The sequence below is a fragment of the Globicephala melas genome, chromosome 4, assembly GCF_963455315.2.
Source record: "Globicephala melas chromosome 4, mGloMel1.2, whole genome shotgun sequence".
Taxonomy (NCBI): Eukaryota; Metazoa; Chordata; class Mammalia; order Artiodactyla; family Delphinidae; genus Globicephala; species Globicephala melas.
The window spans coordinates 14,199,717-14,218,405 of NC_083317.1; the positions used below are offsets into that span (position 1 = coordinate 14,199,717).

At 33.2% G+C, this 18,689-nt stretch overlaps 2 protein-coding genes across 2 annotated transcripts; both read left to right on the plus strand.

Annotated features, from left to right (window-relative positions):
• Positions 1 to 5,101: 5,101 nt before the first annotated feature.
• LOC115865856 (keratin-associated protein 19-7-like) lies at positions 5,102 to 5,293 on the plus strand. The gene has a single exon (XM_030880926.2). It carries the CDS (start codon positions 5,102 to 5,104, stop codon positions 5,291 to 5,293), a length of 192 nt encoding a protein of 63 aa, XP_030736786.2.
• Positions 5,294 to 13,200: 7,907 nt separating this feature from the next.
• LOC115865855 (keratin-associated protein 19-6-like) lies at positions 13,201 to 17,839 on the plus strand. The gene is given in 2 exon segments (XM_030880925.1): positions 13,201 to 13,285; positions 17,748 to 17,839. Coding segments are annotated over 2 exon segments (177 nt in total).
• The last annotated feature ends 850 nt before the right edge of the window (positions 17,840 to 18,689 follow it).

An 18,689-nucleotide genomic window follows, 5' to 3' on the forward strand; every position in this document is an offset into this window, starting at 1 on the left:
CTCATTTGAAGTTTGACAGATGGAATGTGGCATTAAAGCGGTACTGATTTTGTAGCTATGCTAAAAGTCAGAAAGCACGTCCTTAGAAGCTCAACCTCTAATACATTTACTTTTGAAATTAATAATAATAATATTCAAAATTTACCATGATATTATTTTCTCAATTCTTCTTGAATGCCTTCTGAATTGTAAATGTGTGACAAAACTTAGATGATGAAGTTTAGGGCTATTACTATGACTTAATTTTAGGAATTTGAGTGTTAAAAACATTCAGGATAGAAAGGTTAAGATACTATATTAGTTTTCTATGGCGCTTAACAATAACCATACATTTATCAAGTTAAAACAGCATCCATTTCTTTGCTCTCACTTCTGTGGGTGGCAACTTGGTCAAGGTGTCCCTGGGTTCTCTGCACAGAGTATCCTAAAGCTGAAATAAGGGGATCAACTGGGCTGAGTTCTTGTCTGGAGGCTCTGGGGAAGAGTCTGTTCCCAAGCTCATACTGGTGTGGACAGAATCCAGTTCCTAGGTTTGTAGGATTGGGTCCCCATTTCTATACTATCAGCTAAAGGGTACTCTGAATAAGTAGAGGTCACTTACATGCCTGGCCACATGGGCCCCTCCACCTTCAAGCCAGCAAAGACAAGTCAAATCCTCATGCTCTGAGCCTATGACTTCTTATTCTGCTACCAGCCAGAGCAAACTCTACTCTTACAGGGATCGTATGATTAGGTTAGGCCCAACCAGATTATCTCCCTTTCTTAACTGTGTCCTATGAAATAGCCTGATCACAGGAGTAAAACTCATTATATTCACAGTGCTGGGAGCAGTGCAGGGTGTGTACCCCAGGAAAGGGGATGGTTTGGGGAGCCAGCTTAACGTGCTGCCTAACCAAGAGACATGTTCTCATACTACACTGAACAACCACCTCCCACCCGATTCAGAGCAACCCCAAAGCCCTGCTATGACCTCCTTAGGTATTTGTGTAAAATTATTTCTTAAATGGTGCTGCTAAGAGTGCTTTCAGTACCATCTGCCTGCCATGCTCTTCCCTCAGGTAGTCTTACATGGCTCATGGTCTCACCTTTCCAGTCTTCACTTAGAAGACACTTATTTAGAATGGGCCCTCCCTAACAAACTATCTACAACTTCAGTTCCCCCATTGGTCATTGCCCATCTCTCACCTCTGCTTTATAATTTGTCCTTAGCAGTTACCACTATCACTCTGTAACATACTCTTTTGATTGATTGCCTGATTGCTGGGTCATTTGCCCTACTCCCCACTAGAATGTAAGCTTCTGGAATAGAAGGCTCTTGTCAGCTTTGTTTACTACTGTGAAATATCTTTTCCAGTGCCTAAAAAAAATATTGAGCACAAAGTAGCCATTCGGTAAATATTTGGTGAATGACTAAATTAAGTCTGTATTTGTTGATGGTCTATCTCTCCTAGTAAACTGTTAGCCTCCTGGAGATGGGGGATTTGTTTTTCTTTTTACTACTTTGTTTCCAAGATAAGTAGGTAAATGTTCTCTATTATTTGTTGAAGGAATGACAATTAATTTGAATTTGGAGGAAGCAGAAAAAGAAGCTGGAATCAGGTATAAATCCAGGTTCCTGGCTTTGATAGCTGGCAATTTTTAAAGTTGTGAGCCAACATAGAAACAGTAAGGAAGAGAGAAACAAAACAAAACAAAACCATTGACCACATGGTGGTTGAAAGGGAAGCTGATTGGTGTTTTTTGTCTTTAAAAAATTTTTCACATTTTGAATTTGAGATAAGTTTCAAAGAGAGTAAGTGTGCAGATGAGAGAGAGAAGGTGGGGAGTTGCCAGTTACTGTCTGATGGTGACTGCTCTGTGAAATGAAGAGGTGGTAGGCAAGAGTGAGAGAGTAGGAGAGTGAGAGGGTGTTCTAAAAGACAGATAGATCGTGGCATGACTGTGGGTATGGGGGAAGGTCCAATAAACAGGTTTATGGGCAGAGTTGAGTATTCAGTTGGGATGAGAGGAAATATATTTGTGATGTAGCTAATCTTCAGAGTTTTACGAGGTGATGATTTTTTTCAGCTATGCAGAGTAAATGCAAAGTAATTAATTTGTTAATATATTTCATTACTTATGTTTATTAATATAATTTTTTAAATTTAAATATAAGGTGTGCATGTATGTGATAAACGATATTTTTCAGCCAGTACTAAGACATGAAACTCCCTGTATTATTATTCTAGTCATAGACATAGAAGTTCCTAAAAATACTGTGGATTGTATGAAGGGAAAAAGGATAACCAAAGAGGTGACATTTGGAAAGTTATACTACTGGTATTCTTTGAAGCAGGGAGTAAGAGAGTGCATTATTCAGTGATGTATGCTCAAGGTATAGCCTGTGTCTGAACCATACTGGGCACTCAGTAAATGTTTCTAGAGGGACAATTTACAATTTCATGAGATGCAACACAAACCCGAGGAGAGAAGTATGTTTTTAATATAAGTCCCACTGACATTTTGAAGAGAAAGATCAATAAAGAAATAGGAAAATAATGAAAACTATTAAAAATATCATATTAAAATAGAACACATAGATAAAAGAGAAAACACAGTTTTCAAGTGCAGAAGGATGAAGCAGCAGGAGAAGTTTCTGATTAACAGAAGCAAATCATTTTGTTTGTGTCAAATCACTTGAAAATATCAAGAGCTAACAATGAAAAAGCAAGATGGTCTTGATGTAGAGAGGTAGAACCACAAATCTGGAATCACACAGTGCTCTGTAGACATTTAGCTAAAGGACAATAACCCAGTCTTCCAACAAGTCAATATCCCATGATTATGTTCCAGACCATACCACAGGCAAGACAATTGCCCAGACCTCCAAAGAGAGCTCCTTGTTTATTTCATTTTCCATTCACTTTTTTCCCTACAAAGTCCACTAGTTATATAATACTTGTATATCAATGCTTTAATATCTCATCCTATGCTAGAATGTAGCCTCCATGAAGTTCATGGACTAGTTTTCTTTTTTTACCCTGAGTAAATTAATGCCTGAGAAATAGTGATCATTAGGTAAATATTTGTTGAATGGATTAACCCCAAAGGGGTGGGCAGGCTGCCTTCAGCAGGCTAACAACTCCCTTAGATATTTCTAAATGCCAGTATTACATTAATCAATACTCATGATGGGGTTTCTATAGAATTAAGAAAAGCTAAGCTATGAGTAGCATGCTTTGTTTTATTAAGTCAACTAAAGTAGATTTAGAATAAAATATTTAAAACATTTATTTTTTATTTCTTTTTAAAAGCAATTATATTTTGCTTAAATAGTTTAAATGTTTCTTGTTTAAATGTTCAAGAGTTTTCTCTGAAGTTGTTCTCCTTCTGAAGGTCAAACAACTTTACCCTCACCTGACAATAGAGACAGTATCCTGTATGAACCACATAGTGAGCTCAAAAACACAGGTTCTTGAGCCAGAAAACTGGTTTTGAAGCTCCTCTCAGCCACTGATTAGCTGTGTGACCTTGTGCAGATAATTAAGCAAGATAGTAATAGTACTACAAAGGATTGTTTTGAGTTTGAGTTCAATACATGCAAAGAACTTCAGATAGTAGGGGACTTCCCTGGGAGTCCAGTGGTTAGGACTGGACATAGGAAGAATTCCTAGGTTGAATCGCATGAGAACCTCTGTTATTGAGGATAAAGCAAACTGACTGGTCTTATCGGGTTATGACCAGGACCAAAGACAATAGTCTTTTAAAAAATTTACCTTAAATTTCATTGAAACTAAATTCTTCCAGCTAAAGTTGATTCAAATAGAGCAGTTCTTTACCACTAATAATTCCCTTCAATTTGTAGTTTGAAAGTTCCATCAATATAGAAATATAGAAACACCTAATCACACTGTACTCTTAATTACCTGGTAGGGGAAACCAGTGTAGTAAGTGTAAAGGAAGTTCAAAAATCATCAATACTCTTTTTGATATTCAATTATTTTGAGCTTTTTTTTTTAAAGTGGGACAAGCTGAATATACTGGTTTCAGGTCACTTGCATCTATATCTAATGATGGGAATAAACAGGGGAATAAACAAAAATATAAGGCAGCTGTGCACTATGGGAAAATAAACTCCCTAACCTGCAGTGCGGAAATTTCAAATTTACCTGATGAACTAAGGTTTTAGTCCTCAACTGTCACTAAAGATCATTGTTGTATAATTGTTTGTCTGAGTTGCAGGTTTCTCACTTGCTTATAAAATAATAAAGGACACAAATAAACGGTACTCCAAGTTTCTCTGAATCCTGAAATTTTATGATCTTACCATAATATGGAATTTAGTATCTGGAATAAGAATATAGTTGGGGGTAGGGAACGAAGCTACTTAGAGTGATTAGGAGGAACTCTTTTTATGCAATCTTCAATGGTATATACCAAGCATGCTTACTGTACCTGAAATGTGATGATTGAGAAATTCCTTTGCCTTCAGTTTGTGGTTCTTTTAAAAATTAAATGACATCACTGCACTACTAAATGGGGTTCTCAGCTGACTTTAAAAGCACTTTGTTTTAAGACATACATCATAGTTGATTGTCATTTTTCATAGGGCTAGTATTTTGGAGAAAATTATGGTTCAATTTATGTGAATTCTTCGGAGAAGAAAGATAACACCCATAATTTAGAAAAGAGTCAACAGCCATGGAACAGCAAAGGGAAGGGTATAATTAGAGGGTAAATGCAATCTCATGCAATGCAATTTGAAGAATGGAAGCTTATAGAAATTTGTTTATGGAGCTTGAAACCCAGAAACCCAAACAAATTTGGGGATTATAAACACAATAGTGTCTTATTAGCAGTAAAATAATTTTCTAGGAATTCAAATAAAACAGAAAATAAAATGTGTCACATAACTTTTAAATAAGGAGTCACGAAACGAGTGCAAGGCATGGTTTGAAGTTAGGAAACAAGATAGTTGACATAGTTTTCAAATAATGTGTTCTATGGAGTGATATTTAGAGGTGTGGCTTTCCACACCCACCAGCATATATAAATGCTCTTGTGCGGTCACAATCCCAAAGCTGACCTACAATACCAAGTCAGACTCACCACTCCTGACACCATGAGCTACTACGGCAACTACTGCCAAGGCCTGGGCTACAGCTGTGGAGACTTTGGTGGCCTGGGCTATGGCTACAGCTGCAGATGTGGTAGCTTCCGCAGGCTGGGCTATGGCTGTGGTTATGGAGGCTATGGATATGGCTGCTACCATCCATATTACTATAGAAGATACTGGTGTTCTGGCTTCTACTGAATAATTATATGAAGATTTACAATTTGTGGACTTCATCTTCTGTGAGACTGATTCATCTAGAAAACTTTATTCCATAACCTGCTTGCTTCATTTATCCTGTCTTGATAATGAAACTGTTATTTGGGCCACCTGGTTTCTGACATTAATGTGAAGACAACTTGATGAACTAGATGTTGGTGTTTGATTAGTGATGCTCTCAGGGATTCTTCTTCTATATAGGACGGAGTCACTATACTCTAGCAAGTCTTTGCCTTTTAGCATCCGATGTCTAATAATAAACTTTTTCTGACATAGTAAATGTGTTTTAAACTTCAATTTTTTAATCACATTAAACTTGCTGTGATGTATTAATACAATCATCAACCATGGCAACATTTTCTTCTTATGTTTTCTTCTTATAGCTAAGAAATTTACCAATATGTCTTATTTCATAATTATCTCTTCCTCCTTCTTCTTTTTCCTTTCTTCTTCCCCTTACCTCTTCCTTCTCCTTTTCCTCATTTTCTTCTCCTTTATTTTATCATTCTCCTCTTCCTCCTCATTATCAATATCTATCTTTTTCTTTACTGGCCAAACACAGGAATTCTATGTCTAAAGGTTGAAGAGGCTCTGTGATGATAATCAAATTTTAGTGTATTTTTTAAAATTCATTATTCCTTGGAAATTATCTTGTTAATTTCAAAACAAAATGATAAGGAAAAACTTTAGCTTGCAGTAAATTATTTTAGAACACTTGAGAAAATAAACATGAAAGAATTATATCAAAATATTAACAATTGTTAAGTAGATAATATTTGTTGTAATATTTATTCTTTCTTCTTTTTGGTATATTTAAAATATTTTATAAAATAAAAAATCTAAAATAGAAGCAAAAACCATTTATCTTGAACTCAAATGTATATTATTGTAATAAATTAAATTTATGAAAACTGACCCAAGAGGAAAAAAAACCTGAATAGTTCTCTCATATAAAAATTAAATCTATGATTAAAACTCTTCCCAAAATACTAATTTAAGGCCAGAGGTATCTGAGGCAAGTTTGTCCTTTGGTGAGTGATGGAATTTACTGACTAAAAGTGAAAATGAATCATGAGGATTTTGAATGGGTTATTCTATCCAACAGTTGACTATTCTAGGAATGCTAAAAGTGTAAATGCTTTTAGCATTCCTAGAATGCTAGATATGGTTTATCTAGATTGTTCACTGTAAATGAATCTGAAATTTATGGACCACAGTTCTGTTGAAGATTGGAAATTAGTAATGTAGCCAGATGAAGGCTATGTGAGTATCAAACTTTAGATGCTGGCATATCTGAAACCTTCTCTTGCCTATTAGCTTTCCTCACTTGGAAATAAAAGTGTGTCTTTTGTGGAAAAGTGGATTCTGAAAACCATATCTGGTAGTTTAAGGTCTGTCATATGTTGATGCAGAGAATACTGTTGCTCCATTTTTGAGTACTTTGCTCTCCATTAGTAATGTTGATGTTGTGTCAGACTTGTGTACCATGAGAATATGACAAATCAAACCTTTGTGGTTGCACACCTATTAATAAATCTAACAGAAGTGTGCAATTCTTCTTAATAGTAAATATTAAAACATACTTATAGAAGTTAAAGAAGGTCTAAATATAAGGAAAATATATCATGACTGTGGATCAGAAGAATCTTTATCTGTCAAATTTGATTTATAGATTCAGTGCAATTACAATAAAAAATATCTGAACAGAATTATTTTTTACTACTTTTGTCTTTTAACCTTCTTACTAGCCTTATAAGCAGTTGATCTACTACATAAACATTACATCCTTATGTTACTGAATCATCCATTCAACAAACAGAGAATTAAAAAAAATATTCTAGTCTACTTTTAAATCTTTCAGGAATTAAAACACTGAATATACGTTTTGCAATTTTTTGTTGAGTGTATTCTGAAATATTTTGTATATGTTTCACTTTTGTTAATAGGTATTTCTCTATCATGATATCTTTTACTTCCTTGTGTATATGAAAACTATTCATTTTCTTTGACAATTTTATATTGTGTTATTGATGAATCATTTTAGTTTTTGAGTTAGTTTCATCATTGATTCGCAAGGGTTTTTCCAGATATGCTACTGTGCTGCCTGCAAGTAGAGATTGTTTTACTTTTTAAAATCTTTTTCTAGTTCTTACTCATCTATTGATATTTTTTGCCCAACTGCATTTGCTAATATCTCCAGGACAAAGTTTAATACTAGTGCATAGGGTAGGCATCTTTGCCTTTCTCCTAAATTTTGTGGAAATGCCTCTAGGGTTTCAGTTACCTAAAATGCTAACTTTAAGTCAATTTTATTATGTTAGAAAATTAACCATCAATTCTTATTTTCTTGAATGCTTTTATAAGGAATGAATGTTGAAAGTTGCCAAAAGTTATTAAGCATTTATGGAAATAGTAATATGATTTTTCTCCTTGAATCAATTAATGTGATGCATTATATTAATGAGTGTCCTTATATCGACATCACTTATATTCTCCAAGTAAATTCCATTTCCTTATGATGTATTGTTTTTATGATGGTATTAGATTCTATTTGCTAATATTTTATGCAAAATTTATGCTTATGTAGTCAGAAGTAATATTAGTCTGTAATTTTCTTTCATGTGTGCCATTTTCTTCATTGAATTTAGATAAATGTTAGATAAGTGATTCAAAAAACATATTTGGAGACTTCATTCATTTTCAATGCTCTTGAACAATTTATGTTGCATAAGGATTATGTCTTAGAACTTTTGGTAAACTATCCTTTGAAACTAATGGAACCTCCAGCTTTTTGTGTGTGGAGCAGTTCTTTCTTTTTCTTCTCAAAAATTAGTCTTTAAAATTTCTATCTCTAATGGGCTCAATTCTAGTAAAACTTTTCCCCTAGAAAATTATGTATCTTATTCAGGGTTTTCAATTAAAAAAATTTTTTTAAACATTAAATTAATTTTTCTTAGAGTACAGTTGATTTACAATGCTGTGTTAGTTTTGCAGTACAGCAAAGTGAATCAGTTATACATGTACATATATCCACTCTCTTTAGGATTCTTTTCCCATATAGGTCATTACAGAGTATTGAGAGGATTTTCAAATTTATTTGAGCAAAAGTCTACAAAGAAGATTTCCCCCTCTCTTTCACTGTCTGTCTCTCTTTCTCTATGTAATTGTATATGTTTACTTACATTTATATTATATTATATATATATATAAATTCAATTTATTTATATTTTTCTTCTTCCTTTTTAAAATTAATTTAGCTGGTAGTTTTCTATTTTTTGTTTCCAATGACCATAATTTTGTGTAATTAAGTATTCTATTGTTTTTCTACAAATTTCTGTGCTTTATCTGATCAATAGCTGTTTTGATCTTTATTATAACTTCCTTCTGCTTTCTTTTAGTTTACTTGTTTGTACTCTTATTGCATACTTGTGTTTTACTTATATATGTGCTTAAAACTAAAATTTTTTCTGCTATCTTTGTAATGTATACCCCATATTATAATATGTAGCATTTTCACTATCATTATAACCATTTAAAAATCCTGTGACTTTTTTTCACTCAAGATTTCATAGTTTTGTGTTGGTTTTAATTTCTGGGTTTTTATTGATTTATATTTATTAATTTCTACTTGTATTACATTATTATTAGAGAATATTTTTATAATATTTCCTTCATGGATACTCTTAATGCTTTCTTTGTGATTTAATACATTTTTGTAATGTTTCATACGTGCTTGAGAATAACTTTTATTTTCTATTATTAAAATGTAAAGTTATATATAATTTTAAAGTCAGTCACTATTGTTTATATTATTTTGGTCTTCCATATTATTACTTATGCTTTTCCATTTTATCTGTCTTGTTCTGGCATTGCTGTGTTGTTTATGTCTCCATGCATCTCTAGTATATTTTCCTCTATAAAGGTGGTTGCCGTGTTGTTTTTTCATATACAATCGTAACCATTATTTCTTTATTTTAAAGTGTCTTTAACTTTATAAGATGGCTTCCATTGTTGTGTTTTATCATCTGGTTAGACTCTACTTTGGTAACAGAGTTACAAACAACTGCCTTTTCATTCTCTTTTGACTGATATACATTTGCCTGTACATTTTTAAAAAGATAATTTTGTAGAACAGATGTAGATTTGCAGAAAACGTTATGCAGATAGCACAGAGAGTTCCCATAAATCTCACACCCAATTTGCCCTATTATTAACATTTTACATTAATATGGTGCACCTGTTACAACTAATAATAAATCTATATTGATACATAATTACCAACTAAAGTCCATACTTTATTCAGAGTTCTTTAGTTTTTATTTAATATATATATTTCTTTTCTAGGATAGCATCTAGGATACCTTATTGCATTTAGTCATTGCTCCTCTTGACAAGACATGTTCTCAGACTTTCCCTAGTCCCAATCACCCTGACAATTTTCCAGCAGAACTGGTCAAGTGTTCTGTAGAAAGTCCTTCAACTGGGATCCATTCAACGTTTTTCTCATGATTGGAGTGGAATTATGGTGTTTGCAAGGAATGTGGCAGAGGTAAATTGTTATTTTCATTCCATCATATCAGGAATGCTACCAGCATAAGTTTTCACTGTTGATGTTGATTCTGAACTCTCTGAGACAGTGTTTGTCAAGTTTCTCCACTGTCAGAAACTTACTTAATAAAAGATTCATGTATATCTTTTCATCTTGATAACTCAATGCTTTTTGTTGCTGGGTTCATTGTATGGATGTACTGTATTTGTTTACCCATTTACTTCTTGAAGGATATTGCTTCCAGTTGCTGGAAATTATGACAAATCTGCCATAAATATTCACATACAGGTTTCTGAATAGACAAAAATTTTCAAATCATTCGGGTATATATCAGACAGAAAGGTTACTGGATTATAGGATATTTTGCTTTTTAAAAAACTGCCAAACTGCCTTACATAGTGGCTATACCATTTTGCTTTCTCACTAACAGTGAATGAGTGTTCTTTTTGTTTTTCATTCTTGTGAGCAATTGGTATTGTCATTTTCTGGGATTTTATCCTTTTCAATAATTGCCTAGTGGTATCTCATTATTGAATTATTTTGATACTTTTATTATTAGACTTTCTTAATAACGGTTTTAAATGTTTCTCTTGAAAATAGTTAACTCTTTGTGAGTCCAAATAATATTTTAAGAGGTAAATTAAGCTAGTTCATATTTATTAAGTTGCTATTAGTTTAGTGTCAGCTCTGAAAAACTATTTTTTTGTTATAATTACTATTGTACTCATATTTACTCTGCTTCTTTCTCTATATATTTTATTTACTCAATATTTTAAAAATATCTTTAGCTATTTAGAAATGTTTTGATACTTTTTTAGTAGTTGTCAGTGATTAATTATGCATTTTTTGTAAAAATGTCCTTAGCTCCTCATTTTCTTTTATTAAACTTTTGCTAATTTTTCAGTTTTGAATAATGAATGTCAACTAGTATCATTTACTTAATCAAATATCAAATAACTTTTTCTACCTTATTATTTTCCTGCTTTTCCTCAATGGAATCATTTGTTTTCATCTGAATCCAAACTTCTTTATGAATCTTGGAACTTGGTCTTTCTTTTTTTTTTTTTTTTTTTTTTTGCGGTATGCGGGCCTCTCACTGTTGTGGCCTCTCCCGTTACGGAGCACAGGCTGCGGACACGCAGGCTCAGCGGCCATGGCTCACGGGCCCAGCCGCTCCGCGGCATGTGGGATCTTCCCGGACCGGGGCACGAACCCGTGTCTCCTGCATCAGCAGGCAGACTCTCAACCACTGCACCACCAGGGAAGCCCTTGGTCTTTCTTCTGATATGGTTTTATCTTTTTAAAAATTTCTTTCCTTTCAACTCATTTTGTTTCTTCTTATATCTTTTACATTTAATTTTTTAATATTTAATTTAATATGAAGTATTTCGTTAAAGTTTTCTTCTGCTTCTGGAGGGGGAAGCTATTAGTTGAATGCTTTGATAATCATTTTTGTTGTTTTTATTATATACTTTGTATACATGAACACTTCTTGCATCTCTGAATTTGTGGATGAGACTGTTAGAGATATTTGCTATTTGTTTTGTGTGGATCTGTTCATTTACTAATTTATTCATTCAACTAACAATATATTGCCTACTCCATTCCATTCACAAAAGTATAAAATATGATTATAATAAATGTTCTTGCCCTGAAGGAGTAAATAATGTAATGGAAAAGGCAGTAAACAAATTGGTATACTAAAATCTGATGAAATGCAAAGACAGACTTTTATCCAGGGCCTTTAGCAGCACTCTGAAGGATTTTCTAAATCAGGCAGAGGTAGAAGTAGCTTAGGATGTCCTTGGAGAAGGTGCCACTTGACCTATCTTTTGAAGGGTGGGTTGGAATAAGATGGGTACATAAGTATAAAAGAAGATTCCAGAATGAAGGAGCAGCTCCTGTAAAGTCTCAAAAGCATGCAGTGGATTAATAATGTCTTTGTTATTTATGTATGGAATAAAGGGAAATATATGGTAGATTGTTAGAGACCAGGATAGAGAAAAATGTTTGGTGATGAAAGACCTTGTTTGTGAATTTAGGAGTATATTCTTTTCCTTAATGACTTAGGTATAATGGCTGAAAAATGAAATGATCAGATTAGTGTTTCAGAATGTTCATTTGGACTCAGTATGGAGAACAGATCAGATGAGGGCCCTGCCTTGGGGAAGTGTGACTGGTGGGGAGGCTCTTACATTAATCCAGGAAAAAGTGGTGGAGGACTGAGTTACGTGAAAACAATGAACAGACATGAATATTAATGAATTATCATTTACATGGTTGAGTTGCTGTGGTTCAATATGCACTGAGTAGGGAAGATATTTATAAAATATGAAAGAGAATTAATTCCAAGATCATACTCTGGTATGTGATTTGAATGACTAATATACAGGCAAGAGGCAGTTTTGTGAAAAAAAAAGAATTTACTACTAAACATGAAATTTGAATGCAATTCAAATGGGACATATCCAGTAAATAGTCAAATTGATGGAGCTGATATTTAGAGAAGCCTTTTGAAAGTAATCGGTATAAGCACGGTTATTAAACACAATATTTATTGAAATTCCATGGGAAAAGTGTATACATTGAAGATGGAGGAAAAGGGGCACTTTTAGAGTTAATAAAGGAATAAGAAATTGGGAAGAAGACTCATAAGAAATTGAGAGAGAAAGCTAATTGAACATTTGCCATAGAAAGTAAGGGAAGAACGCTTTAAAAGAAGAATGAATGGGTGAGGAGGGCAAATGCCAAAGAAGGTTCAAACAAACGAATAACTGACAAAAAACAAAATAAAAAACCAAGAAGGTTTTGCTCGGTTTTGTTTTTCTTGTTTTTTAATTTGACTATCTGGAAATCACTAATGACTTTGTGACTATGCCCTGACCACCATGGATAAAAGGTCTTGGGTTCTGGGAATGATCAGTAGCTAAGGCAATGGAATAAGAGAAGAAATCTGAGGTTATGTAATTATAGGACCACTGGAAGCTATCAACTAGATTAGACAATTTTAACTAGAACACCAGTACAGTATGGCCTCTGAAGGGGCTATAATCTTTTCTCATCTTGGAAACATTCTGTTTTTAGGAATGCAAACTCATTAAAAAATAATTATTATTACTAAAATTCCTTCAACAAAAATTTGGACCTTTTGGTAAGTAAGAAAAGAACAATTTAAAGTAATTTTAAGACTTTACATTATTTTGTTATGTGGAAATAATATCACCTGTCATTGTTTACCAGTTGCACTACTGAGGGTATAAAAACATTTGGGGAAGGTAGAGATGGTCACACTCAGGAAATTCCTCTTCAGCACCAAATCAGATCTCTAATACTTGACCCCATGAGCTACTATGCCAACTATTGCAAAGGCCTGGGCTTCAGCTGTGGAGGATTTGGTGGCCTGGGCTATGGCCATGGCTGCGGATGCAGCAGCTTCTGCAGACTGGGTCATGGCTGTAGCCATGGAGGCTACAGATATGGCTGCTACTGCCCATCATGCTATGGAGGATATGGCTTTTCTGGCTTATACTAAAAACTTGTAATCCTCAGACTCTTTCTATTCCCATGCTGTTACTCATATCTTTCAGTAATGTGAACATTTTTCTTGAAGTTTAGAAAATATTAATAATTTTTTGGCTTCCTGCTCCAAAGGAACTAGTTTCTTCCTCTGGAAGAACCTGGAATCTTTCTATTTATTTTTATTTAGTCACTAACATCAGCTGTGACCAAGTGTAACCTGTATTTTAAATTTTTAAATGAACATATTTAACTGGCATAGGGATCATGACTGTATCAATTCATTTTAGTACATTTCTAACGGGTATATGGGATTTCAATCAGGATGTTACCCTCCTTTTCTTTGAATTGGTGTTTTGACTCAACAATGTTTGATTCAATAATGAATTTGATTCAACAAATGTTCACTTCATGTCTCCATGTCCTGAGCATTGTTTTGAGTCTTGAGGATACGGGAGAATAAGATGGACTAAACTCCTGTATACTTTGTGTCCCATCTTTCATTTGTTTCCAGGGTATTTTATGTGTGATTTCATTTTTATAAAATCATCTGTACACTATTATTTCTATTACTTAAAAAATGATAACATTGCAAACTTTATTCCAATAGTCATTGTTTTTACTCTCAGGTTTATTATGGCATGGTAAATCTATGGTGACCAAAGAAAACATTTTTAAAATAAAACATTAAGCTGATACAAAATAATATTTATAGTAATATGAAAGGTACAAAGGGTGATTAAAAACATTCCTGTATACAACAATGAATTTTCACATTTCTAATGTGCTTTATGTATAATCAGGTCAATTTTATCTTGAAAGAAATACATTTTATATTTCATATATATACATATATATGTATACAAGTCTACTCTGCTTCCTTTAAAAGTTAACTGATTTAATTGGCTTTCCTGTTTCCCTACCTATAGAGTGAGGGTCTTACTTCTTAAAAGGTATTTTTTTCTCAAAAGTAAGCATTAGGACTGTCTAAATTTAAAACTCCTGGAGTGCATTTACCAGTTTAGTTTCCTGGGGTATACTCTTAGATAATTTGTTTTAATAAATTTGTTTAGATCCTCAGACTTTCTATTAGTCAAAACTTTCTTGGCAAATCACTGTTTTAGGTGGTATCCAAGATCTTTTCAATTTCTTATGCTATAGCAATGCTAGACATCACTTTCTACCCTCATCCTCTTCCCATGAACAACATTTTTGTGGTAGCTTTCAGATGCTTTGCATCTCAAAAAGCATGTTCTCTAAAAGCTAGTAAAATGACTTGGTACACTTGGAAGAAGATCTGGGGAGATCTGATATGACAATTACATTAAAAGACAAAATAATAAACTGAAGTTTCTCATCATATTGCTCTGGGTAGTTCATGGAGTGTTTATTTCAAATAAGTTCTTCATAAAGATGGAAATAAAACTGTTCAGTTTATATTATGGTTTCTTGTTTAAGTGCCTTTTTCTACAAGATGGTTATTTGATGAGCTTTTGGAGGCATTTGTCTGAAACTTAATTTTAACATTCACATGCTTATCAGGGAAACTGGGTTCCTGGTGAATTTGCAAATCATTTACTTTTTTTTTTTTTTTTTTGCGGTACACGGGCCCCTCACTGCTGTGGCCTCTCCCGTTTTGGAGCACAGGCGCTCTGGACGCGCAGGCTCAGCGGCCATGGCTCACGGGCCCAGCCGCTCTGCGGCATGTGGGATCTTTCCGGACCGGGGGGCACGAAACCGCGTCCCCTGCATCGGCAGGTGGACTCTCAACCAGTGCGCTACCAGGGAACCCCGCAAATCATTTACTTTTAATCTTTTTAGTAAAGTACAATTGGAAATAAAACTGGCAAAATAATTTCTCATTATTCAACCAGACTTCATGTTACTGCTGATCATTTTCTTTCAAGTACAAAAATAAGGAAATCACCTTTAATAAAATAAACAAGCATTTTCTCTTGACCTTTAGATGCTGAAAAATGTATGCTGTTTCTTAACTTAATAGATAAGTGTGTCAAATTGTTGTGAAATAAAACTGTACCTTTTTTATTAAGACAGTGAATTTGGATCTAAAAACAAGCTATTCCATGTTTATTCCCTGGATTGGAGAAATATGGAACATTTTTGTTAGTGCCTTTCATAGTAATTGTGGATTGGTGGGATGGACAATTAATATCTCTTATATAGTGCAGGCTTTGAGGTCAGGGTCTGTATGAACCCCTTGTATTAATATACTACCCAACACAGAGAGGTGTTTAATTAATATTTGTTAAATATATATATATATATATAAAATAAAATTTTGTGATCCAAATAATTTACTGAATAGGATCTCGAATGACAGAATTAAAGTACTAGCTGAAGAATGGGCAAGGCATTGACAATTGATTTCCAACATCCTGTTTAGAAACCAAATTGTATTTTTAACTGAATATTTTGATTCTTAAAAGTTGATTTTTGATATATTCCCTTCAGATAATTTGAATCAGGAGTGAAGTGATACAAATCAAACTAAAGCCTCTTTGTTTGTTTATATAACTTTAAGAAAACCTTAAGGCTAAGGCCTTTCATAAATGATTATGAAGTTGCAAAATTCTACTTCCAAAAGCAAAGTATATTTATAAAAAGAAGAAAATAATATTTCTCAGCAAAAATCAGAGAGCTATTGATAGGGTCAGAGGAAGATATGCATGTGAAAGTGTTTTCAAATTACTAATTTTTATAAAAAATTATTTTGCAAAAGCCTTTTTGGTGTAGCTTATTCAGAAAAATACATAGATGTTTAAAAATTTTTGTACTAAATATATCTTTCAAATGAAATTCTGCCAACTTTAAAAATGAAAATTCTGATTTCTAGATTTCCTAGTAGGTCAAAGAGATTTGCTCTTTATCATATGTGTTTCACCTTGAGTTAATCCTGTGTCTGAGAGTTCCTGCAGGAAGTGATATAATTGGTGCCGTTTTAGGACTTTTCACATTAGAAGATCAAAAGGTCAAAGATTTGAGGGCTTACTTACAGATGTCTTAGATAGATGAAGCTTTATAATGTTGACACGTCTACCATTTAAGGAAAAAAGGACATTCATTTCATTTGTGAAATAACTGATGCATAATTTAAATTTACATTTTATAGTTTGAATATAAAAATGTTTCCTGTTGACCCATCAGCAATAAAACTGTTGTTTTGTATTATCTTTCTAGTACTAATAATTAATATCTACTAAATAATTCAAATCCTGTCTCCTTGATGTTTTTATTATAAAATGAAATTTGGAGCTGTGGTCCAATAAGTAGACAATTATCAGAGGAAACCTAATTATCCTTAATGACACTGATTTTTTTCACTGATTTGTATTTCCTTTGACACAAACATATCCAACAAGTCCCAGACAAATACTACATAAGGGTAAATGGACACACCATTCCATTTCCATTTTCCTAAAATATCTAAACAAGAGTGTTGTGTTAGGATGATTTTTTTTGTCATGTTTCCTTTGCTGATGATTTTGTAAACTGAAGATCAAGTGTTAAAAAAGAAATTGTGCTGAAGATGTTAAAAAAATATAAAATAAAGTAAAAAAAAAAAAAAAAAAGAAATTGTGCTGAATTCTCATATGACCCCAACAAATCAAGTAAATTGAATGGACATTCAATGCAAAATTCACTGTCAGGCCTTTGGGAAAATACTATTAATTGTATTGTCAAAAATAATACCACAATTTATTTTATAAAAAGAGGAGAAACTTGATTATGGCTGAACTTTTAAGCAACTCGATTTTAGTAGGAAAAAAATAAATTGTTCAAACTCTTAATGGAGTAGAGTGAAGTGGAAAAGTGGCATACTTGGGGATTTTGAACAAGCATCACCAACATTTTTTCAATCTTAAAAACTGGAAAATTTGCTATAGTTTCCTATGATATTGACTTCATCCAGTGAAGAGTGTACCCATTATTTTGAATAGCAATGAGATATGATACCTGGCTAGAGGTTTTTACAGATATCAGTCATCTTATGTGTAGTCTTTGATGATACCACATTCATTGTCAGCATAGACACAGAGCATTTCATTGGACTCTGTGTCGACAGTCCTAAATTTAGAAGACAAAAGATTAATGAGATTTTATTCATGTCATTGAGCAATAGAATGAGAATTATGCAAGTCTGGTTTTGTTGTCACACCCTTTTCTGAGGTATATAAGAGTCTATGGGCAGATAATAAAATTCATACCTGAAAAACAACATTCATATTACATATATATATATATATATATATGTATATATATCTCCAACCGTAGCAACTACTATGGTGGCCTGAGCTATGGCTGTGCCTGTGGTGGCTTTAGAGGCTTAGGGCTTAGGATATGGCCTTGGAGACTATGACTATGGTTCTAGTTAGGGAGGCTATAGATACAACTGTTGCCACCCCTTGTGCTATGAAGGATATCAATTCTCTGGCTTCTATTGAAAAAGAAAAAAGACTGGTGCTTTGGGACTTTAGAATCCTAATACAACCCTACTGTTTGTTCTTCTTTCAAGTCTTTCTATTTCCATCAAAATTCAGATGCTGCTCTGACCACCTGAGGTAACTCAGAGTTCAGCAAGAAGGGAGAACACTGATTTGACAAAGATTTTCCTAGACTGTTTATAATACGTGACTGTGTTTTATTTTTCTTTCTCATAAGCCATAATAGGATAACAGTGAGAGGGATTATTGGTCTTTATTTACCTGAAGATTTATATAGAATTAGTTAAAAGATTATTGAACTAAAGGAAAACCAAAGACTGAAGGGAAGCCCTTTGCAGGTGCTTTTGAGATTCAGCTGCTCTGAACCATAACATGAGCTCGATAAATATCTGTTGCATAAAAGAACTGATTAATGAGAAAGGGGGAGGTAATTAAAATTTCTGACCTACTATGTGTGAGATATTTTGCAAGGTGTTTTATATATTTTTTATTGTTTGATTTTCATAATACTTCAAAACATAGGAAGTGAAGTATACAAAGTTTCTTTTTAAAAGTATAAAAAATCTTCAAACAACTTTAAAAAGTAGTTAGAATATTGGGAAAAATACAGGTCTGTGAGCAAAGAGACTTGGATTTATATCCTCTCTTTACTACTGACTAATTGTATGATATAAGGCAAGTTTCTTAACTTTTTTGATATATTTTTAATTAATCAAATCTGATGATCATTTTCATTTTAAAATTCTGTTTTAAAATAAACCTACCCTATACTACACACACATACATGCAAGCAAATTAGTATATTATGGTGCATAAGACACAGTAGGTGATTGTATTAATTTCCTAGGAC